The following is a 23,371-nucleotide window of genomic DNA, read 5'->3' on the forward strand; positions in this document are numbered from 1 at the left end:
ACTTTGTTTGGATGAACACAACTTTTATTGGATTTGATGAACAAAATCAAATGTTGTTCAGTAACGTTTCCTGGATTTACCTTCATTAAGACACATGAGGATAAATAATAATTCTGTATGTACCAGAAATGATATAATATACAATATCTTCTTTGGTCCAAAAAATTAGAAGTACAAAGTAGAACTTGTGATCAGTTGTTCAATCAGAAACATTATGAATTAACTTTTTTTTAATATGGCTATTGTTTTTCTTGCAGACTTCACCTTTTTCATTTAGATGATCAAAATATATATAAATTTTTAGTTTGTAAACGTAAGCCATTCTCCGAAATACTCACAAAGGCATCGGATAAACAAGTCAAATATTTCAATGAATGAAAAATAACTGTAAAATTGCGGACTGTCTTCATTTTAGCTGGACCGACGGCTTCCTACGATTCTGGAACGTGAAAATGTAACATTGACATTTTTTTTTTTTTAAAGCTTGAGAGCATGCCAAAAACAACAACAACAACAACAACAATAACAAAAAACAGCCGACGTTAACTTTAGCACACTAATTTGGGTGCATCGGTTGACGGAACGGAAGAAAGTAGCAGTGATTCCAAATAAAAGTACTTTGGCTCGGTCTTAATGGCCCCGATCACCCCGGAGTGAGTCCCAGTGGAGTCGTTACCGTTAAACCCTCAGTAACTCGTCGGCCATGCCGTCTCACTCTTAACTGTAACTGTGCTAGCAAGTAAGGATAATCCTACTCACGTAATTCACATTTTAGCCTCCAAACATGTCCAAGAGAAAATCCGTTAATGTTCGCTATGTGAAACTAAAAGATTTTCCTCAAGTTTTGGTCGTTTGTACGGTGAAAATTCGGGTATTGCGCAAGTGTTACTGCGATTTCTTGCACAGACCGATTATTATTTGTAGCCCGCGTAATGTACATGTCTCGGGCTGGGTACCGGACTTCAATATTTTTATGGCACCACTCCATAATGCTATCTACTATCCAAAAATTAGTCATTCAGTGCAAAAACATTTACACCCCGACTACATTCATACATTTTAAAACGCGTAACTTGTGCTTAACGTTAAGGCAGCAGTAAATCTCATCGGCATCTTGCTTGAACGGTTCGCCAACGTAGATAAAAATCAGTTTCAGTGATTGTTGCATTAGATTGTCTTATTTCCCTCGTCTCAAAACATTTTTTTTTTTAGCAACATATCTCTAAATTGTACGTGCTGTAATGACGGGAAGGTTTCTCTGTGCACGGTTGGCTAGCTATCATTCTCTGATAACTCGCAGAGGGCATTGAGGGAACATTGATCAAATTGCAGCTACACAAAAACAACCTGTTTTACGCTCTCGTCCTCTAAACAGCATGTAAGATTTGTTCCACACCGTGAAAGTGAATTTCTTTTTTGGCATAGATTTCTTAAAATTTGTATCAAAAAAACTTTTGTTGAAGTAAAATAACAAAAGTATCAAAGTCGAGGCGTCGGTACCGATATCCATAAAGCTGATACTCAGCCCTACATGTGTCGCACTTTAAAATCCCTGTAAGAAATTCACACAAGCCTCGTCTGAAGGCACTTCATATTTAGAAAAAAAGTTTAAAAAGATCAACCTAGCCTGGATGAACTCTTGCATATTTCTTCAAGCTCGGCTTCCCGCCGACTTTTTCCCCGCCGATGTTTTCGGACTCCGACTGTGCGTCTTCATGTGCATTTTCAACTTTTGCGTGTGGGTGTAACATTTCCCGCAGGTGTCGCAGGGGTACGGTCTTTCCTCCGAGTGCGACCTGACGTGATTTCTCAGCGTCGTCGTGTGTTTGAATCTCGCCCCGCACGTGCCGCAGGGGTACGGCCTCTCGCCCGTGTGCGTCCGGATGTGCCTTTTCAACTTCGACTGGTTGATGAACCTTTTCCCGCACGTGTCGCAGGGGTACGGCCTCTCGCCCGTGTGCGTCCTGACGTGGCACATCAGGGAGTTGTTGTGCCTGAAGGCTTTGCCGCACGTTTTGCAAAAGTACTGCTTCTCGTCGGTGTGGATGGCCGCGTGCCGCCTGTACGCCGACGGGTCGGCGAAGCGCTTCCCGCAGGCGTCGCAGCAGTATGGCTTCTCGCCCGTGTGGATTCTCGCGTGCACCGACAGCTTGTCGCTGCTCCTGAAGCTCTTCCCGCACGCGTCGCACGAGTACGGCTTCTCGCCCGTGTGGATCCTCACGTGCACTGCGAAGGGAGTGCTGTGGCGAAAGGTCTTCCCGCACGTTTCGCAGCAGTACGGCTTCTCGCCCGTGTGGATCATGTGATGCAACCTCAGGTGAGTGGGACTCGTGAAGACTTTTCCGCAGAGGTCACATTTGATGGGCTCCGCGGGACGGTCGTCTCCGTGCTTACTGTGGCGTCTCTTCTTTGGCTTCCGCTCTGCGTTTCCAGTTGATCCCGAGTCAACGTGCCGGTTTCCTCTCTGATCTTGCATCGCGGCTACAGGAGAGTTGCGAGAGAGGACCCGGTCGCTGTTTGGTTCTGGTTCACTGTGGTTACTTTCCTCATGATTAACAGTCACCGCAACGGATTCAGTCTCCTGCTTCAGTTCAAGCTGCTCTCCGCCCTGACTGATGCAGAGTTCCTCCTGGTCCTCTTTAATCTGTGGAGGTTCTGGTTCCTCCTGGTCCTCTTTAATCTGTGGCTGTTCTGGTTCCTGCGGTTCCTTTTTAATCTGTGGAGGTTCTGGTTCCTGCGGTTCCTCTTTAATCTGTGGAGGTTCTAGTTCCTGCTGTTCCTCTTTAATCTGTGGAGGTTCTGGTTCCTCCTGGTCCAGACTGGAGTTCCTCTCCTGCTTACAGAGAACCTCCTCCTCCTTACAGACATGTTGCTGTGTGACGTCTGGTGGGACGCAAAAAAAAAAAGAGAGAAAGGTTACTAATTTGATGATTGAAAAAAAAAAATAACAAAAATTTAAATATAGTTGAATTTGAACCAAAAGCAGAGCTCTACAGTATTTTGAATGTTCACATACGAGTGAAATTTACCATTCAATACATTATAATACATATGAAATCAACTTATCTTTCTGCTGTCGTGTTTCCCGTTTGTGTCCTACTACACGCTTTACGTCTTTTGACGAACGTTTCTCGGAGGATGAATTAAGTTGCCTCTCATCTGATTTTCAGGTTGTGAAAATTAATTAAAATCAAACTTCTGTACCAACGGATTACAACTTGGATTGCTTTTAATTCGAGTCATTTATACTTTCAGTAACAATTACGATGCGCAATCAGACATTTTTTTATTTTTATTTTGAAATGCAAAATTCCCAATTCTACAGTCTTAAGAATTTAAGTCGGTTTCCTGTATGTCTTTTACAAACTGTAGGTTTCCTTGTTGAAAGGAGCCAGTTGAGGCGGTTTGGTGGATTTAATGAGGGTTACCTCCTTGTATTATGCTATTTGTTGCAGTTATTAATTAATTTTCCTTCTCTGAATCATATTCATTCGTAAGTCCATCGAGACCACTGACGTTGTACAGACCTATTCTGTGTAACTTTATTTCAGGTTTCAGGATGACATCCAGCAATCTGCGCCGACGATCGATCTCTTCTTCAGACCGGACGACAGCTTCGGCGAAGACTCCGAATATTTCTTCACATTTGGACGTACACTGAATCAGCATGAAGGTATAAGTCTGCTGCCTCATTTCGAGCTGCTCTCCCTCCGGACTGACGGGGAGCTCCTCCTGTTCCTCTTTAATCTGTGGAGGTTCTGGAGGAGAACAAGGTCGCTAATGTAATATAATATAATAACATATAAAAACACACAAATCAAAACAAATAAATTATAGTCTAAATTTAACCACTGGCAACAAATCGGACGGACGACCAAGTTAATACTGTTTAAATGGCTGCAGCTTTAATTTGTGCTCAGAATTTAACTACCAAAGCTCTCCTATTAATATAATAAAATGTCCCCTTGCGGGACGTAAAAGTTCAAAGGTCACCCATACATATAGGAGGGGTTCGGAGTCGTACATAGGAAATGTTCTATTTCTAGACTAATCCCGGACGAGCCCCCAAATATGTCAGGTAAATTACTGTGACACAAGAGCCGGGGTCTCGGGTACAACAAAGGCAACTGTTTATTTTAACAAATGCATTTGGGTTCACAAGCATCACTTCAATAAAGCTCTACTGAGTAGTGTGCCCTTTTTTTTTATGCATGGTCTCTTCCCCCCCACCCTCGCGTGAGAACTGCACTTCTGATAATCTTCATGCGAACCTAAAAACCTTCATACGGGGGAGAGACTTCTTGAAACATTCTGGTTTTGTTTACAGTAGATCAGCACATTCAGGGGAGAAAGAGAGATTGCTGTCTGTTGTGTCTCGCTACATGTTTTCATGAGTTCCTTAAAGGTTTATTTAAACAAAATAATTAAAAAAAAAGTTATGTCTTCCAGCCTGTGAGTCTCAACAACAACAAAAAAGTAAAATAGAAGCTCTGATCCGACAACACATTAAGACCGTTATAAGTTTTTACAGACCAGACTTTATTTCCGGTTTTCGCGTGATACCCAGCAGTCTGCGCTGACGTGCGATCTCCTCCTCGTACCGGACGATGGTGTTTTCAAACACGGTGAATATTTCTTCCGCAGCAGCAGTTAGTCGCTCGCTGATAAAATCTCTCAAATGTTGAACCGAAGACATTTTTTTTTTACTCCCAGCCGCTGAAATATTTATCTGCAATACGACAACATCGCCGTATTCTACGAGGTGCACGAGACGGTTATGTTGTTTACTTCCTCCTGGGGTGTCACAGTTTGAAGTCCCGGCAGGGGTTGGTGAGTTAACTTTTTTTTTTTTTTTTTTTTTTTTTTTAGTTCCGCCTTCAACTTCCAACTGCTGTTCGAGATGGATTTTCTTTTTTTTATTATTATTATTTGTAACCTGCCTCATACTCTTACGGAAACTTTAATTAAGACGTCATATTTCGGGACTGTATCGCGCTCGCACTTTTATTTCTTTATTTCCGCCTGGATGCCACACTGAAGTTCCGGCAGATATTTCAGTGAACTTTTTCGTTCCGCATTCAACTTTCAGCTGCTGGAGTTTTTTGTTTTGTTTTTATTTTTACCTGCCTCATGCCCTCACAGATAGTTGAACTAAACGTCATATGTTGGGACTGTATTGAAAATTTTCATATAATAAATATTTTTCAACAAAGTATATTTTGCTGCCAACAAAATGTGCTTCAAGTACAAAGTCTAATATTTGCCGCTGTTATATAGTAAAATATGTTTTTTTATTAAACTGAACTGTTTAAGATTTAATATGTGTGTATTTTAATTGTAATCTGAGCCGTCTGAGGACAATCATGTCGTACACAGTTACCTTCCACCCCTTAAATATTTAAAATTAAGGCCACGTGTACTAATCTGACTTTTGATATCAGTCATGCCTTGATGAACACAGTTTGACTGTAACTTCAGAATGGGGTGTTGTTAAAGTCATAAAGCTTTACTGTTATAATACATACATACATAGAGACACTGATTAATGTATATTGTCATCTATAATGTGTTTTTCTTCCACTTTTGGGAGATGATGCTCACAGTTATAAATAATAATTTATTTCATTTAGTCTGGGAACATCGGTCTGAATAACCAGCAGTCAAAGTCGAGGTGCTTTTAATTTGCATTTTAATTCTGTCACTGGAAGTCTTCATCTTTTGATATGTGTGTGTGTATATAGAGGCAAAAAAAAAAAGATGTATATGTTTGCTATTTGTATGTGTATGGATATGCACATTTACATTGCTGCTATGTACATTTTCTTATTGTCTGACCTTGGGGAGCACTTTTTGCTTGAAAAATAATCTGTATATACATTTTGTATTATTTTGTATTATTGTTGTTGTTATTATGTCAGTGCTTCAGTCTATAAGCTCTGTTTCGTGTTTTGTGTTTCATGCTGTTTTCTACGAGAATGCTAAAGTTAGAGTAACGTTTTACTCCGACAACAGGCCACATAACTATAATAGCTCACTAGTGAAATTAGTCACTGGTGGAAAGTAACTAAGTACAATTACTGTTCTTATGTACAATTTTTAAGTACTTTACTTGAGTATTGATGCTTCTTTATACCTCCGCTCCACTATTATACTTCACTACAGCTTTAGGTAGTTTTCAGATGATAATTTGACACAGTGGATGATAATTTTTTTTTTTTAAATAAGCTTTTAAAATACAACATATTTTTGAAGATTAAAACAAGTGGTTAAACAACCTGCTTGTTCCTGGTGTTTTACAGAAAAGCAGCGTGTGGTCGGGTCACAGCTCCACCAAACCGTACGGCTTTTCATTTCAATAAGTGTTCGACTGATGTAATATCTCAGCAAAAGTAGAAAGATTAGAGAAGAAAGTCCACTAACTGAAAACAGATTTGTGGATCACATCTTTGTTTTTTGTGTTCTTATTGGCTCTCCGAGTAATAATCTGGCAAATCCTCAGATTTATCTGCGGTCCCGTATATAACCTGATATAAAGATAGATACTTTATTTATTTATTTGCTCTACAGCAGCATATACAGGTACAACGTAAAGCAATACAAATGCCAGAATAAAAATAGAGGTAGTAAAAAAATATTAAATACAAAAAAAACCTTAAAAATTGCACATTATATACAAATAAAAATAGAATATTAAAAATGCGTTATATTTAATCATTGAAATCCCTGTTTGCACATTTTGAATCTGAATTATTATTATTTTTTTCCAGAGGCACCAATCAGGCTGTATTAATCAGAGTAATCTTGAAATATGCCGTTTGGTGGATCAATTACATGAAAGATTAATCAAAAATCAAGTTGAATATTGTATAAAACCTTTATTCTGCTTCTGTGAGTCGTCTGAATTCACTCGTAGACAAAGAAGTATTAAAATCACACAGTGTGTTCCGGTAGGTTGCAGCATTTGTTTATTCATTAAAATATGATTAATATTCAAAGAGCACTTTTTTTTTTTTGCCAATGAACCAGCAGGTTCAGCAGCTGAGCTCACCGGTGAACTCCTGTTGTCTGCAACGACAAACCGACATTGAGCTACTTTTATCAACCAAACAATGCAAACCACAGTTTACCACAAAACTGTAAAAGCAACCGGATCCCTCCTTTCCCCTCCCCCCAAAAAAAATGTCCTTTTTAATACACACAGACACGCAGCGAAACAATCCTATTCAGCCCAAACTGCCATGATGCTGTTGGATTTGACTTCCTTACACAACAAAACGTCGCTGCGGCGTGTTGCATTGTGGGTAATGTAGTCAAGTGAACCGTAAGGTTTCAAAGTTTAATCACGTAACCAAAAAAAACGCCCAATTTACTGAACGGGTTTTCCGTTGAATGATATCGCGACCAAACAAATAAATAAGCCAAGATTTATTTACGTTTAATCTAATGCGTAAATATTCCAAAGCGATTACGCAGAACGACTACAAGTCCCACAATCTGACGTCATGACGTAATTACGTTTAGCAACGGTCAGTCGCTAGAGAGAGAAAAAAAAAAAAAAAAAAAAAAACCAGCCGCTTCCGTGTTGTTCTTGTGTTATTCTGGCAAATAACTATCGTTAGCCGAGTCAAAGCTCGTCTGACAGCCTCGCCGGAGTTTGACTATCATGGTCCTGTGAAGCTGACAGACAGTTTCAGCTTCTTTTCGTCCCCCCTCCGCCCGACATGTCGCTGCTGCAGAGCTCAAAGAAAAAAGACAAGCGTATTTTGTCTGGTACCTGCCCAGACCCGAAATGTCAGGCGAGGCTTTTCTTCCCCGCGTACGGCTCCGTTAGCATCGAGTGCACGGAGTGCGGCCAACGCCACGAGCAGAAGAACCTGTTAAATGTCGAAGAAGTGACGGATCCAGATGTCGTGCTCCACAATCTGCTCAGAAACGCCCTGCTCGGCGTCACCGGGGCCCCGAAGAAGGGGACCGAGCTGGTGAAGGTGATGGGGCTGTCCAATTACCACTGCAAGCTCCTGTCCCCGGTCCTCACCAGGTACGGCATGGACAAACAAACCGGCAAGGCCAAGCTGCTGCGCGAGATGAACCAGGGGGAGATGTTCGACTGCTCCCTCCTGGGGGACCGAGCTTTCCTCATCGAGCCGGACCACGTCTCCACCATGGGCTACGGTAAGGACCGGTCGGGGAGCCTCATATACCTCCACGACACCCTGGAGGAGGTCAAGAAAGCCAACGGCAACAGAGAGTGTCTCATCCCGGTCCACGTGGACGGGGACGGGCACTGCCTGGTCCACGCCGTGTCCAGAGCGCTCGTGGGCCGGGAGCTGTTCTGGCACGCGCTGAGGGAGAACCTGAAGCAGAACTTCAAGCAGAACCTGGACCGCTACAAGGCCCTCTTTCAGGATTTTATCGACGCCGCCGAGTGGGAGGACATCATCAACGAGTGCGACCCCCTGTTCATCCCGCCCGAAGGCGTGCCGCTCGGGCTGCGCAACATTCACATATTCGGCTTGGCCAACGTCCTCCACCGGCCCATCGTCCTGCTGGACTCCCTGAGCGGGATGAGGAGCTCCGGGGACTACTCGGCCACCTTCCTGCCCGGGCTGGTGGCCGAGGAGCAGTGCAGGGGCAAAGACGGGAAGCTCAACAAACCCATCTGCATCGCGTGGAGCAGCTCCGGGAGGAACCACTACATCCCTCTGGTGGGGATCAAGAACACGGTGCTGCCCAAGCTGGCGGCCCGCCTGCTGCCGAAGGCCTGGGGCGTCCCGCAGGAGCTCATCCGGAAGTACATCAAGCTGGAGTCGGACGGCAGCTGCGTGATCGGCGGCGACCGCAGCCTGCAGGACAAGTACCTGATGAGGCTGGTCAACGCCATGGAGGAGGTGTTCATGGAGAAGTACAGCATCCACCCGTCGCTGGTGGCCGACGTGCACCAGTACGTGTACAGGCGGACCGGCGTGATCGGCATCCAGCCCGAGGAGGTGACGGAAGCGGCCAAGAAGTCGGTGATGGAGAACCGGCTGCACCGCTGCCTGATCTGCGGCGCCCTCTCCGAGCTCCACGTGCCGCCGGAGTGGCTGGTTCCCGGCGGGAAGCTCTACACCTTGGCCAAGACCACGCACGGCCAACTGAGGCCCGACAAGAACTACAGCTTCCCCCTCAACAACGTGGTCTGCTCCTACGACCCCCAGAGGGACGTCCTCGTCCCGGACTACAAACTGAGCTCCCTCAACACCTGCAACTGGTGTCACGGCACGTCGGTCCGCCACATCCGCGGCGACGGGTCGGTGGTCTACCTGGACGGGGACAGAACCAACACCCGCTCCCAGGGCGGCAAGTGCGGGTGCGGCTTCAAGCATTACTGGGAGGCGAAGGAGTACGACAACCTCCCCGAAGCCTTCCCCATCACCCTGGAGTGGGGCGGCCGGGTGGTGCGGGAGACGGTGTACTGGTTCCAGTACGAGACGGACCTGGCGCTGAACAGCAACGTGTACGACGTGGCCATGAAGCTGGTCACCAAGCACTTCCCGGGCGAGTTCGGCAGCGAGATCCTGGTGCAGAAGGTGGTGAACACCATCCTGCACCACACGGCCAAGAAGAACCCGGACGAATACAACCCGGTGTCCATCGACGGCGCCCACGTCCAGCGCCTCACCGACGGCGCCGACGCCGGCCAGCCGGCGGCCGACACGCAGCCGCCCACCAAGATCATCCTGACGGGCCAGAAGGCGAAGACGCTCCACAAGGAGGAGCTGACGATGAGCCGGGCGGAGCGCAGCATCCAGCAGAGCATCAGCGAGCAGGCCTTCGTCTCTCAGAAGCGACGCACCGACAAGCTGAAGCAGGAGCAGAAGGGCCCGGGACGGGCGCCGTCTCCCGGCGGCTCTCCGGAAAACTCCTCCTCCTCTTCGGCCCCGGCCACGCCCACCAAATCCTCGTCGCCGTCCTCCTCCTCCTCCTCCTCCTCCTCGTCCAGCAAGGAGAAGAAGATCCGCGTGACCACCAGCGACGGCCGGCAGGCCACGCTCACCCTGCAGGCCCACACCACCTTCTCGGAGCTGCAGCGGAGCATCGCCGACCAGTTCGGCGTGCCGCCGGCGCAGCAGTGCATCCGCCACGGCTTCCCGCCCAAGGAGCTGGCGGCGCCGAGGGACGGCGAGGAGAACGAGCCGGCGGCGCTGCAGCACGGCGACCGCGTCACCGTGGAGATACTGAGGGGCCCCGAGGACAAGGGCCCCCCGGCGGCCGCCGTGATGACGCGGGCCTCCAGCTCGCACTCGGCGCTGCACTCGGCGCAGGACGCCGTGACGGCCGGCAGGATGAGCAACAGGGAGCTCCAGGACGGCATCGACCTGGAGATGTCCTCCCTCTGTCTCCTAGCAACCTTGATGGGTAAGAACACTTAAGAGTGTGACACGTCCGTCCCCCCGTCCCCCGCACCTCTCATTTTAAATGACCAAAAATTAGTTTTCATATCGGTTGTGCTACTACTGCTGAAATCAGCAGTTTAATTTCAGTCCATCTTATTATTACATCCTCTCCAGTTGAAATTTTATACATAAATTTATATTTATTTAATATTTTAGGTATTTTGAAGATGTCTAAACAATCACAGTTGTCCACAGGTTCTTTTCTCTCTTTAACATTTGATGATATTAGAATAATGTAGTTGGTCTTTTGTCGGCACCGGCGTCACATTTTAAATGATTTTTCAGTTTTAAGTTGAAAAATTTTGGCCTCTTTAATCTTTTAATAGTCGTTGCTTGAGTTGAACTGGAGATGCAGGTCTCAGATGATGTGCTGGAGAACAGCTGGTGTAGTTGTTGTTTTTTGGTGGGGGAAGGGAGAGGGAGGGATTGAAAAAAAAACGAGAGCAGCTGCACTCTGCTTGTCACCTGTCCAGGTGTGCAGCTCTCACGCTGGTTTCTGATTGGACCACAGCGGGCAGGTAATCGACTCTTGACGGAGCGCCGATGTTTCTGATCGGCTGCCACGAACGCTACCAGAAACACTGTGTCTGTCTGTCTGTCTGTGTGTTGTGAATGTGAATGTGCTGACTCGGGCACTCCCTCCCCCCCCTCCCCCTCCACCTCTCCAACTCCCTAACTCCCTGCGTCAACGGAGTCAAAGGTCGCGGCTGCGTTTCAGATAAACAGATCGGCCGGCCAACAGGCAGCGTGACACAAGAGCGTCTGTCGATATTCAGGGAAAGGTTGTTTTTTTCCGTCTGCACTCCGCAGGCCTGACGCTGCGCTTCCTGTCAGCTCCCAGCTCGCGTTCAATAATCATCCCGTCCGAGGAAAAAAACAAAAAACAAACAACAACAAAAAACAACGTAAAAACAAAGCATCCGATCGCCAGACAAAGAGTCTCGACTGAGAGTCCACACGAGCTGATGAAGATGCATCGGGCAGCAGAATTCAACACGTGTGACTCGCTGCACATATAAACAGGAGGGAAAAACAAAACAAGAGAAAATGCACAGTCATGCATCCTGAAAGTCACAATTTGTAAAATCATTTTGCACTTTTTTTAAAAAAAAAATAGATTTTTTTTTTTAGACAAAAAGAATTTAAAAACATTTAATAGAGAAAAAATAAGATGCCGTTTTATCAGTAGTCTTGGTGAGTTACAGGTTGAATTTAAATGATGAATTCAGGTGTGGTTGTAAGAAGTGTTTACAGAGCGAGTGTGGTGAGCTAAAACCGGGGAAATAATAAAGAACTTAATCGGATCGAATCATTTTTAATATAAAAGTCGAGCAGTTTTATCTTAACAGGACAATAAAAAAAATATATATTTTGGGAAATCTTTATTTCTGGTTCTCAAGCAGGTTATCAGTCTACATATGTGAGTGAAGAGTTGCTGCTTGTAGTTTGATATTTATTGTAAAATCAGAGAGACAGAAAATGGTCTCGTCAAACTGAGTAAATAAGTGAAAATATTAGCATTTCTCCAAATGTTAAACAAATTGATCGTTTTGTCAATGATAGAGTTTGATTGTGTTTTATTCTGACAGCAGACAAATCCATCAATCAATCAATCAATCAAACTTTATTTATGTAGCGCTTTTCGTACATTTTGGTGCAGTTTAAAGTGCTTTACAGATGATTGACAGGCCAAAAATAGTAAGACAAGACAGTTGTGTACCAGAAAAGTAAAACAAATTTGAGAACAAAGTAAAATGCCAATTTAAAAACAAATTAAAAGGCAAATAAGACAATTGAAAAACTCACTTTGAGACCAAATGCACGCAAAGATAAAAGAAATGTAGAAGATAGATTTAAAAACCAAAATAAGACAATAAAAGTGGTAAAATAGGGCGAGGTAAGAACTAGAAACTAAAAAAAAAACGAGTCTAAAAATTAGGACAAAAAGATAAAAGTTACAGTTAATCAGAAGGTAAAATAATTTAAAAGTGTGTTGAAGAAGCTAAAATAAAGAAAGAAAAGCAAATAGATGGAAAGAAACTTTTAAAAGTGGCGAAGGCAAAGAAAGTACGAGCTTTGTGTTCGTGTGCCTGATTTATTTTTTCACATTCAAATGTTTGGTCAGCAGAAACGACAACTTGTCCTTTAAATTACGATTTAAAAAAAAAAAAAAAAAAAAAATCAGCCATCCTCTTTTCTTTTTTTTTTTAACCTGTAAAAATCTTTATTTCCAGGTGAGGACGTTTGGTCGTACGCGAAGAAGCTGCCGCACTTATTCCAGCAGGGCGGCGTTTTCTACAACATCGTCAAGAAAGACATGGGTGAGCTTTTAGTTTCATATTCACTAAAATTACGTGTTATTGTAAACTCAAAATTGACGACGCGGGATCCTTCATTAACACGTCAGTGATCTGCCTCAGCAGACCGAACCGTTGAAAAGCGTTGAACCACTTCGACGCGACTGATCTGAAGATTGTTTATTTATCTTGAAGGGTTTTCAACTGAAAACGGATTACGACGAAAGATCAGTCAGGCTTCACGTCCGAATGCAAAAACAAAATTCGATCCGTATTTTCTAGAATATCATTTCAAAAAAAAAAAAAAAAAAGTGTGAATACAAGTTTCCATCCGCCCACGCTGATGGCGCTAAACGGCGTCATTAAAAAGCCTCACTCGGTTAATCCGTAAAGTTTTGAAGGTTTTGTTTTGTATGAGGAAATATGGCCGCCAGCACCTCCCGACTTTATCGATTACATTTCCCTGGGGAGCGAGAGCAGAACGCGCATGACGAAATCCGCGTGTCGGTTTCCTGAACGGCCTTCGATCTTCTCGTCTTCCAGGTCTGATGGACGGGAAGCACTGCACGCTGCCTCACCTGGCCGGCAAGACCTTCGTCTATAACGCGGCGGAGGAGCGCCTGGAGCTCTGCGTGGACGCCGCCGGCCACTTCCCCGTCGGCCCCGACGTGGAGGAGCTGGTGAAGGAGGCGCTGGTGCAGCTGCGCTCGGAGGCGGCCACCAGGGGCAGCAGAGAGGGCAGCCCGTCGCACGGCGTGCTGCGGCTCGGCAGCGGCGGCGTCGTCCGCAAGAAGGAGCAGCTGCAGAGCGTCACCGCCTTCCAGGGCAAAGGCCACTCGCTGGGCAGCGCCGGCGGCTCCTCCCCTCCGGAGCACCGGCCGATCACGCGCCAGCACAGCAGCGGCGTGGACCTGAGCGCCAGCGTGTCCCGGGGACCCCCGGACTTGTCGGACATCCCCGAGGACGCCACCAGGGAGCTGGTCCGCATGGCTCCGGGCTTCGTCACCATGAAGGACGGCCACGTGCTCGACCCGAGCCTGATGGAGCAGCAGCGGAAGAAGCTGCAGGAGATGGTGTCGTCCATCCAGGCCTCCATGGAGCGGCACCTGAAGGAGCAGCAGAGCGCCGCCGCCGCCGCCGCCGGGGGCGGGGCCAGCCAGGAGCGGACTGGCGGGACTAAGACGACGGACGCGGTCCAGCCGGGGTCCGCAGTCGACCCCAAACCTCCCGGGGAGGCGGGCGCGGGGGGGCGGCGGCGGCGGCGGCCAGCAGACCGGACGGGAAGGCGGAGGACCTGGAAGAGATGGAGAGCCAGGACGCCGGACAGAGCAACGTCATCGAACCCATGGATCACTCCTGATCACTCCCGAGTCCCAGCACCCCTCCCACCTCCCCCACCACCCACCCACCCCCGCCTGGCCGGCATCTGTGGGCCATAACGCCTCAGGTCGGATCCTTAAAGCTTTGGTCTTCATCATGTCGCGTTGTCTTTTTACTGCATGACTCCGGAGCGGGCCGACCGTCCTCGCCGCCGCAGACTCCGGGCGGGACGGTAAATCCACGAGGACGATATATCGCGACGAGCTGTCTGCGATACATCGTCGATGCACCGACATCACACTTCTGTCGCAGTACCGCAAGCTGTTGTCGCGCGTTAGTGTGTGTGTGTGTGTGTGCGTGTGTGCGTGCGTGTGTTTACTTCTGTATGCACTTTTGGGACACACTCTTATCAGCAGGGTAAACAAATAAACAAAACCGGTCCGGCTTTTGAAAGAAATTATTTTTGCCTTTCCAGAGTACGATTTTTTTTTTTTTCTCCCGAGTTGACGACGTATCGCAAACGGCCGACTTTGCGATACGTCGCCGATTCGCCCGCGCGTCGCCCGCGATTCCCAACCTCGCGGACGTCCGATCCTCCCGCTTAATAAAACACGCACTGATATCCGAGGAGGGGAGAAAAACAAATAATAAGTGTGTGTGTGTGTGTGTGTGTGTGTGTGTGTGTGTGTGTGTGTGTGTGTGTGTGTGTGTGTGTGTGTGTGTGTGTGTGTGTGTGAGAGAGACGCATTCCTGTAGATAGACGAATCCTCTTGAGTCTTAATCTGCCACCCGGGAGCAGAACCGCCGGCCGCCGCGAACACGCTTCCGTCAAAGTGCACGCTAAAGTGCACCAGCCTCTCCGTACGCATCGACGCCTTCGTCACCGAATTCTGCTTTTTTTTTTTTTTTTTTTCCCCCCACCGTCCGTCTGTCCGGAGGAAAAGTCTGGATCTGTCGTTTGCTCGACTCGTCTCCATCTGAGATTTTTTTTTTTTTTTTCTTCCAACGATCACCAAAAAAAGCAACAAAAAACAAAACAAAAAAAAAATGGCCGCGTCTTTAATGTGAAACACCTGAATCTGACCAAACTTGCACCACCTACAGGCAAGAGAAGTAACTGCACTGTGACACCTAAAGATGTGTTCCAGCTGCCTTTTTTTTTTCTCTCTCTTCATATCAGTGGGTTTTTTTTGTTGTTGTTGTTTTTTTTGGGTGTGTTTGAGGTTTTATGTATTTAACATTTTAAACTTGTCCAACGCGATGTGTCCACTGTTGCAGATCTTATAAGTGTTTGTTGTAACGAGAAAATGCCAACGGTGAAAATGCCAAAGATTATGATAGAAACTAGTTTTTCCCACACAAGATGGCATCGATGGAGCGATTCAAATTTTAACTTGAAAATTTCCCAGGATTCCCCCAAAGATTTCGATATCGGCCTACACAAAATCGTCTGATCAATAAAGCTTTCGTTTAGTATTTCGTTTTAAAAGTGTCAACTTTACGGTCCGTTTTCTAGAGACGACCGAAATTATAGAGACGCGTTTGTCTGATGTTCAAGTGCCTGTAAAAGCTCAAACATGTTTGAAGGGGAAATAAATGGCGTTCTTGTTGATAAAAGTTTTTGTGAAGCAAACACTTGAAATTTGATTCGAGTATCAATCGGAGGTCGGTGTTAGAGAGACGTGGAGTTGTTGACATAAAATGCACACACACACACACACACACACACACAGGAGAGGAATTACAGCTGTAACACTCCTTGCCTGCAGGTGGCGCTGTCTTGAAAGTACAGCAGTTATTAACGACCCAGAGCTCTCGGTGGTTTCTTTCAGCTCGCTTTGTACTGGACTCTTCAGTCTCATTCGAACAAACATAAACCCCCAATTTTCTTTTTTTTTTAAATTAACAATCAAACAAATTGATTTATCTTTCCAAATATCACGTCAGAGGTTTCATTGTTTTTGTTATTATTATTATTATTATTTTTTTTTTTTACAAAAGCTGAAAGAAAACCTACGGAGCTGCGGAGGCGGTGCAGGTTGGCGGTGAGCAGGTGCTCATGTGGGAGAGTTCGTAAAACAGCTCCCCCTTGTGGAGAAAACTCCGTTTCAGGTGGAGCTCCAACATCCAAAAATAGGCAACGCATGAGTTTATTAATCGGGCTTAAAAAAAAAAAATAAAAAAAAGGCCCAAATTATCAAAAATTATAAGAGATTCTAAACTGATTCATCACCCGTCATTTGTTTTAAACTTTCACGTCCATGTTTACATGTTGAAATGCAGTTTTAAGGAAAAGAAAAAAAAAAGATGACGAGAAAAACCGCAGCACCGTTCAGATGGGATTTATGTCTCGGACGTCTTGTGTGTGATTTGTTGTCGCCTCCACGTCATTTTTCTGTGTTATTTTTTTTATTTTTGTTCTCTTTTCCTGCATTTGATCAGCTCAGGGTGGAAAATAGAGGAAGTTAACTAGCTAACGACAACACGGAGACCCGTCGGAAGAACCGATGTAGAAAACAAATGCAGGAGAGCCGCACGTTGAAATTGCTTCTTTTTTTTTATAACATCAGCTACAGGTTGCACAATTTTCTCTCCACAAAGTTAGTTAGATTTTTACGGGGAGTCGCACATCCTGTCTGAACGGGGGCTTCGGTGGGATTTACATTTAAAAAAGAAAATATATATATATATATATATATTTTTTTGCTTTGCATTGTAACGACAAAAACGCAACTGCCCCCGTAAATGATCCGACTTCCTGTTACCGCCATCCCCCATCGGCCCGGCGGCTGGCCGGTTCGTTTCCCTTTTAAAAAATTAAAATAAAAAAGCAGAACACGGCCAAAGATAAAACCAGATTAACGTTTTCAGTAGTTAAAAAAAACAAAAAAACACCCAGTTTGTGGTTCTCATATTTGGTTGAGTAAACTTCTCCACAGGCCCTTTTGTGCTTCATGTCCTATGCAAAAAAAAAATCTTCACTGAACTTCCAAAAGAAAAATACGACGGGAAAAAGTATGTAAAAGTTATATACCTGCCTGTGGATTTACAGAATCACCACTGGGGGGCGCTGCTACCAGGAAATAGGCTGTCACAAGCTTGACAATTTACGCAGAAAACTCAACACAAGATGGCAGAATGAGACTTTTGTTTTATATTTTTTTTGTATTTTTTCTTCATTTCCGCAGCCAAACAAAGTGGGAATAAAAAATAAAAATTAAAAAAAAAAAAAAAAAAAAAGCAACGCGACGTCTTCAAAAAGCATCTGAAGTTTTAAGATTTTGACGTGTTTGGCTCGTCTCATCATCGGTACTTTCCGTCGCGGCCCGGATCGAATTAGATATGAATCGGACAACAAGCTGCTGTTTTCTTTTTTTTGTTGTTTTTGCGTTTTTGTTTTGTTTTTTCGCGTCTGAATTACGTGGCACTAAAACGCAGCGGCTCTTCGTCCTTTCGAGAATTTTCTGTCCCGCCGCTGCAAGCGACGCTGCGTGGGCCAAAATTAAGCAGACGGTCGTGTCCTCACTCGAGTACTTTTTATTCAACGTATTTACGGGTCTATGAAACACTCCAATCCAACGAACAACGATGCTAACCCCTTTCTGCAGCAGCTGTTTTCCATCTCTTTAGTGTTTAATTACATCTCGCACAGTTCATGTCTTAAACTGTTGTGGTTGTTTTTTGTTGTTGTTGGGGGGGGGGGAGGAGGGGTGTGACAATAGGAACTCTTTTATTTGTAAATTTTTTTTTTTTTTGGAGTGGTAAATGTTCAAAGAGTTTTAAAATGCCTTTTAAAGGTTCACATGATGCACTCGATTGTACTGAAATTGAAGGTGGTGGTTATGAAGGTCAACAGCAGCACTTATGAACTTCTAGTTTCACATATATTGTCGCTAATAAGTTGTAAATATTTCTTGTATGATACAGACAGATACAGTATTAGTTCATGAGAAGAGAGAGGGTTGAAGTGAGAGCAATTTTTTTTTTTAATTTTTCTGTTTTTCTTGCTTTAAGTGCTGAAGGGAGGGAGGGGGAGGATTCCCAATACATCAGGATATAATATTGATTAGTTCCTCCATCAGTTTTTTTTTCTTTTCTCTTTCTACACGACAATCGAACGGGAACACTTTACCACCAAGTCCGATCCAGACGTTGGACCTCGCCGATGTTCTGCTTCAAAACATCTGGCGGTCAGACCAAAATTAGTTCGCAAGACAAACTCGATAATCCCGGCGTGATGAAATACCTGTAATACACCTGCTTTTTGACACCGACACGTTTTCTTCCCTCTAGTGGACTGGCCGGTGTATTGCACGCCTTGACGTGACTGTGACATACATGCGGTGGGATTTTCACCTACTTTTGGCCCTCGAGATGTTCAGTGAGTGTTTTTTTTTTTTTTTCAGTCTTCGACCCAAAACAAAGAAGAGAATTCTGAAAAATTAAAAAAATTAAAAAAAACTCAAAGCTCGGCACTAAATTCGTGGAGCAAAAAAAAAAAAAATCTTTTCCTGCTGCAGTAAATTAGAAGAGTTCTCGTCTTCATCAGTACGCACGAACGACCTGCTTGTCTGTATTTCAAGTTTCGTTTCAAATTTATCTCAAATTTCAACGTTATATGTTGTATTTTCTGTCGGGAGAAGTATTCTTCACGACCACAGAAAAGAAACTTAAGAAATGTCCGGCAGCGTTTGTAGGAGGTTTGCATTTCTTTGAACTGAGAACTTTGGCAGAGAAAGATGTGATTTCATTTCGGAGAAGAAAAAAAAACCAGCAGCTTCTTTTGTGATTCATCGAACCAAAAATTCCCAGAAGTCTGAAGAGTTTGACGCAGCTTCTGTGTTTACGGGAAAACCGACTGAATAATTGATTCGCCGTCGTTCCCGAATATTTTCGAGGTTGTGATCGGACGCTCGTGTAGAAATCTTGGATTTATTTTTTTTCGCGCCACTTTTTGGGGAAATACAGATTCTTTCTCGCTACTTTCTCTCTTTTTTTTTTTTTAAATTTTTTGCTGAGAGTTGAACGTTTAGATTGACATCACTCTCCAACAGCTGATTAGCTTAGCTTAGCACAAAGACAGGAAAAACTGGCTCGGGGCCAAAGATCACCAAATCCACCCGACGTGTAAGACGGCATGGGAGCGGTGTTAATCTTCTCATCGGGAAGAAAAAAAAAAAGCAAAACATGTTTCCCAAAGTGTCAAAACTATTTCCTTTTGAAATTATAAAACCGAAAGTCCGTTTACGCTTTTGTTGCCAACGAAATGTTTCTCCGTGTCGCTGCTGAGGCGACAACATATTGCCGGAAGAGCGGCTCGACGATAGGCCTTAAAAATTGTGAATTGTTTTGACAAAAATTGATTGTGTTACGTCTCGGGTTCCTCCTGTTTTTACCTCCAACTGTCATTTATCGTAACTCAGATGCTCATATTTGACCTTAAAGATCTTTTAGTTTGACCTTTTTTTTTTTTTTTTTTTTGTGGTTTTGGTAAAAAAAAAAAAAAAAAAAAAAAAAATCACAATCTCAGTTTCAAAAGGTGACTCGCAATCTTTCTTTTTGTTGTTGTTGTTTTTTTTTCACACTTCGTTTTGCCGTTGAGGTGAACAAATGTAAGACTTAGCACTTTGTTTGAGGAAAAAAGAGGGAATGTTAGCGTAGCATATTCATATTCGCGAAACCCGAATCATCGCCAGTCAGTCAGTCGGAGAGGAAACCGGTCGGTCAGAAGGAGGAACAGTTCGCTCAGATCAGACGACACTGCTGTAACAGACTTGAAGTTTTTCTTTGTGACTGCTGTACTAATGACATGAATTGTAATCCAGTTGTATAATAGTTTATATTGTAGTATATTTGGACCTGTACAGAAACACAGATTGTTCAGTTCCTATCAGTTCATTTTTTTTTTTTTTTGTTAACTTCTCTCTGGTTTGCTAATAAAATATTGATGATACACGGCTTCGACATCGCTGTTTGCATGTGTGATGAATTTTCAACCCCAACAATAAAATCAATTCCTTCACTTGTTTTTGTATTTTGTCGTCACTGACAGATTTTTTTTATTTTTTTTTCTGTTTGTCTGTTATAAAAAAATGAAAGTGTTCGTTTGTGTTCGAGACAAAATCATGTTTATCTCTGTCGTCCATCTTTCAGTGTTTCTGAATGTTTTTTTTTTTTTATTGTTCCGGGCCGACAATAGAAAATTTGAGATTATATGAGTATTTTTTTATTAGTCAAAGATATTATTGAATAATTTCAAATATTAGACAAATATAATGACTAACATCTAATCATTCTGAACAAATGAAAAAAACATTCGGCGCCTTAAATGGGATATGTTTTTATGTGTGAGTTTGCACGCATTTGCCACGTTAGTATAGCAACACGGTGGTGCGAAGAAACATTGAGATCCTTTAAGTAATGTAAAAGTCTCTATTAAATAAAAGTACAGAAGTATTAGCAGCAAAAATGTGTCGTCAACACGATAAGGAATTTAGACCTTTAAACCAGAATCACGAGAGTGAAAAAAAAAAAATCCTTCACATCATATTAGTTTTTATTATTATTATTGTTTAGGTGTTACAACACAGGTATGAAAACCAAATTCCCCAGTCATAATTGAAGGCGGAACCAAAAGAAAGTGAACTCATAAGGCTCTTCCGGAACGTCACAGTGTGACAGCCGGCGGAAGTAAACAAAAGGAAAAAGGCGGTCGTGGTTTTAAACTCGGTGGACGTGCAGGACTTCGCGGAAAACGGCTGTGTCCTGTCTGTCTGTCGCATCGCGGATAAATATTTCAGTCGTTGGTGTAAATATGTCTTCGGTTCAGTATCTGAGAGAGTTTATCAGCGACCGACTGACAGCTGCTGCGGAGGAAATATTCGGAGTCTTCGCGGAAACCATCGTCCGGTACGAGGCGGAGATCGACCGGCAGCGCAGGCTGCTGGAAATCACCTGGAAACCGGAGATGCAGTCACACCGAACAGGTCCGTGAACAACTGGTGACGGTTTTAATTCAATTGAACACGTGTAGGATTCCTAATCGGAGCTCTACGTCACGTTTATTTATTTATTTTTTTTTTTTTGTCAGGGCGGAGCAGTTGGAGACGTTGAGCTTCACCCGAGACACTGATTTAAGTTCTCAGACTACAGTTTTCTTATTTAATGTGAAGTATTTCAAGTCTCTGAAAATGTTTTACTCTTCAAAGGTACTGAAAGTATATAAATGACTCAAAACAGCTCTGTCTCTTAACCAAATTACAGGAACACAAAAACCTGACAGCAGGAAGAGTTTGAATGAATGAATGATTCTTTATTGTTATAAAATTAAAAAAAAAATAAAACGAGTACAATGAGACGATGTTTATCTACGCAGAGCAGAAACAAAAGACAAAACAAGACACCCGCGTAATAAACACAAAGCTAAACACCGGACGAACTGAAAGCAGCAACGGGATGAATAAAAGTATGAATGAATACATGAGTAGATAAGAGCAGCAAAAGGTTAAATAAAAACAGCCCTAGAATAATAAATATAATAAAAACTGACATCAACATGCACTACAGAACAACAACAACAACTGTGTGTTTCTGTCTTTACGTTAATAACCTTCTTCTCGCGTCTTTTCGTCCCTCCAGACGTCCCACAGCAACACGTCTGTCAGGAGGAGGACGAGTTTCTCTCAGACCTTCAGCTCTGGAACGAGGAGAGGAACTCCGGTTTGGACCGGGAGGAACCAGAACCTCCGCAGATCAAAGAGGAAGAGGAGGAACTCGGTCGGGACGGAGAGCAGCTCGTTCTGAAGCTGGAGACGGAAACCTTCACGGGGACTCCGACTTTTGAGGAAAGCGACCGCAGCGACCCGGAACCGGACAGCGATCGCAGCTTTCTAGTCGCCGAGAGCCGAGATCAAAAAGGAGGCCGGCGGGCAAAGGCCGAGATGAAGCCGAAGAAGAGACGCCTCAGGAGCAACGCAGACGAGTCGGTCGCGTCCCAAACGGGTGAAAAGCGTCTAAAATGTGACGTTTGCGGAAAGCGCTTCGACTACAAGTCCCACATGGACAAACATCGGAGGATCCACACGGGCGAGAAGCCGTACTCGTGCCAAACGTGCGGGAAAAGCTTCAACCAGAGGGGCTCCTTGACCCTCCACACGAGGATCCACACGGGCGAGAGGCCGTACCCTTGCGCGTGGTGCGGGAAAGGTTTCCGGAGCCGGGCGTACCTGCAGGTGCACACGAAGTCCCACACGGGGGAGAAGCCGCACCCCTGCCACACCTGCGGGAAGCGCTTCCTGCAGGCGTCCAACCTGAAGTACCACATGCGGATGCACACGGGGGAGAAGCCGTACCTCTGCGGCGCCTGCGGGAAACGGTTCAAGCACGGCTCGGCGCTGAAGTGCCACGCCAGGTCGCACACGGGCGAGAGGCCGTACCGCTGCGACGCCTGCGGCGAGAGCTTCGCGCAGTCGGCGCACCTGCGGAGGCACGCCAGGAACCACGCGGGCGAGAAGCCGTTCTCCTGCGAAACGTGCGGGAAGCGCTTCACGCAGACGGCGCACGTGAAACGGCACATGACGATCCACACGGGCGACAAGCGCTACGCCTGCGACACCTGCGGCAAACGGTTCACCCAGACGTCGCACCTGAAAAAGCACACGAGGACTCACGCGGGGGAGAAGTCGTAGCGACCCCGGGGAACTTTTTCTCTACCGGAAGCACTTATGAATCATAATGTTATTTATTTTATTTTTTAATTCAACTTTTATTTTTTATTATTAAATCAGGTTTCAATCTGTATCAGACTGCACAACCCGTGTAAGGTTGTCTTGATTGTGGAGGAATCTTTAGCAGAAAGCTCATTGCATTTTTACTTTTAACAGTTCTGCATCTTTTTCTTCTTTTTTTTCACTAATAGTGTTTTTGGAAAACGTCACGTTAAAAGTCTTCACTGATGCGAACGCGTGGAAAAACGTTTACAAAGAAAAGGGGAAGTGTAACGTTGCCATGGTTGCGGCGAGTTACACTTTGGGATTTTATGGTGCGTTCATAATAAAAAGTAAAAAGACACATTTTGTTGTATTTATTTTTTAATGTTATATCTATTTCTAAATCGCTGTATTCCTCAGACAAATAATAAACTTTGTAGTTTGACTACTTTTAGTCATTTTATTTAAATAATGTTAAGATAAAAAAAAATTATTCTCAGTTTATATATTTCTTACTTAAAAACTTGATTTGTGTTTGTAGTGCCAGAAATTTGCTTTTAAATCTGTTATTTTTTGTTTGTTTGCATAATAAAGACACAAAAATACCCTT

The 23,371-nt window shown here is 44.5% G+C and overlaps 3 protein-coding genes across 3 annotated transcripts; 2 read left to right on the forward strand and 1 right to left on the reverse strand.

Moving 5' to 3' along the window:
- Positions 1-534: 534 nt before the first annotated feature.
- LOC138633937 (zinc finger protein 3-like) lies at positions 535-4,793 on the reverse strand. Its single transcript, XM_069720476.1, has 3 exons — positions 4,534-4,793; positions 3,528-3,758; positions 535-2,883 (listed from the first exon to the last, which is right to left on the reverse strand). Exons 1-3 carry the CDS (start codon positions 4,694-4,696, stop codon positions 1,652-1,654), a joined length of 1,626 nt encoding a protein of 541 aa, XP_069576577.1. The 5' UTR covers positions 4,697-4,793; the 3' UTR covers positions 535-1,651.
- Positions 4,794-7,577: 2,784 nt separating this feature from the next.
- Positions 7,578-16,731, forward strand: vcpip1 (valosin containing protein (p97)/p47 complex interacting protein 1). The gene is given in 4 exon segments (XM_069720474.1): positions 7,578-10,398; positions 12,671-12,757; positions 13,277-13,981; positions 13,984-16,731. Coding segments are annotated over 4 exon segments (3,579 nt in total). The 5' UTR covers positions 7,578-7,721; the 3' UTR covers positions 14,094-16,731.
- A 4,042-nt stretch (positions 16,732-20,773) lies between these two features.
- On the forward strand, positions 20,774-23,122 carry LOC138633941 (zinc finger protein 502-like). Its single transcript, XM_069720482.1, has 2 exons — positions 20,774-21,039; positions 21,692-23,122. Exons 1-2 carry the CDS (start codon positions 20,868-20,870, stop codon positions 22,738-22,740), a joined length of 1,221 nt encoding a protein of 406 aa, XP_069576583.1. The 5' UTR covers positions 20,774-20,867; the 3' UTR covers positions 22,741-23,122.
- Positions 23,123-23,371: the final 249 nt, after the last annotated feature.

This window comes from Brachyistius frenatus, unplaced genomic scaffold (genome assembly GCF_029030835.1).
Source record: "Brachyistius frenatus isolate BFR_SWC_R1_liver_20210118 unplaced genomic scaffold, ASM2903083v1 Contig_242, whole genome shotgun sequence".
Classification (NCBI taxonomy): Eukaryota; Metazoa; Chordata; class Actinopteri; family Embiotocidae; genus Brachyistius; species Brachyistius frenatus.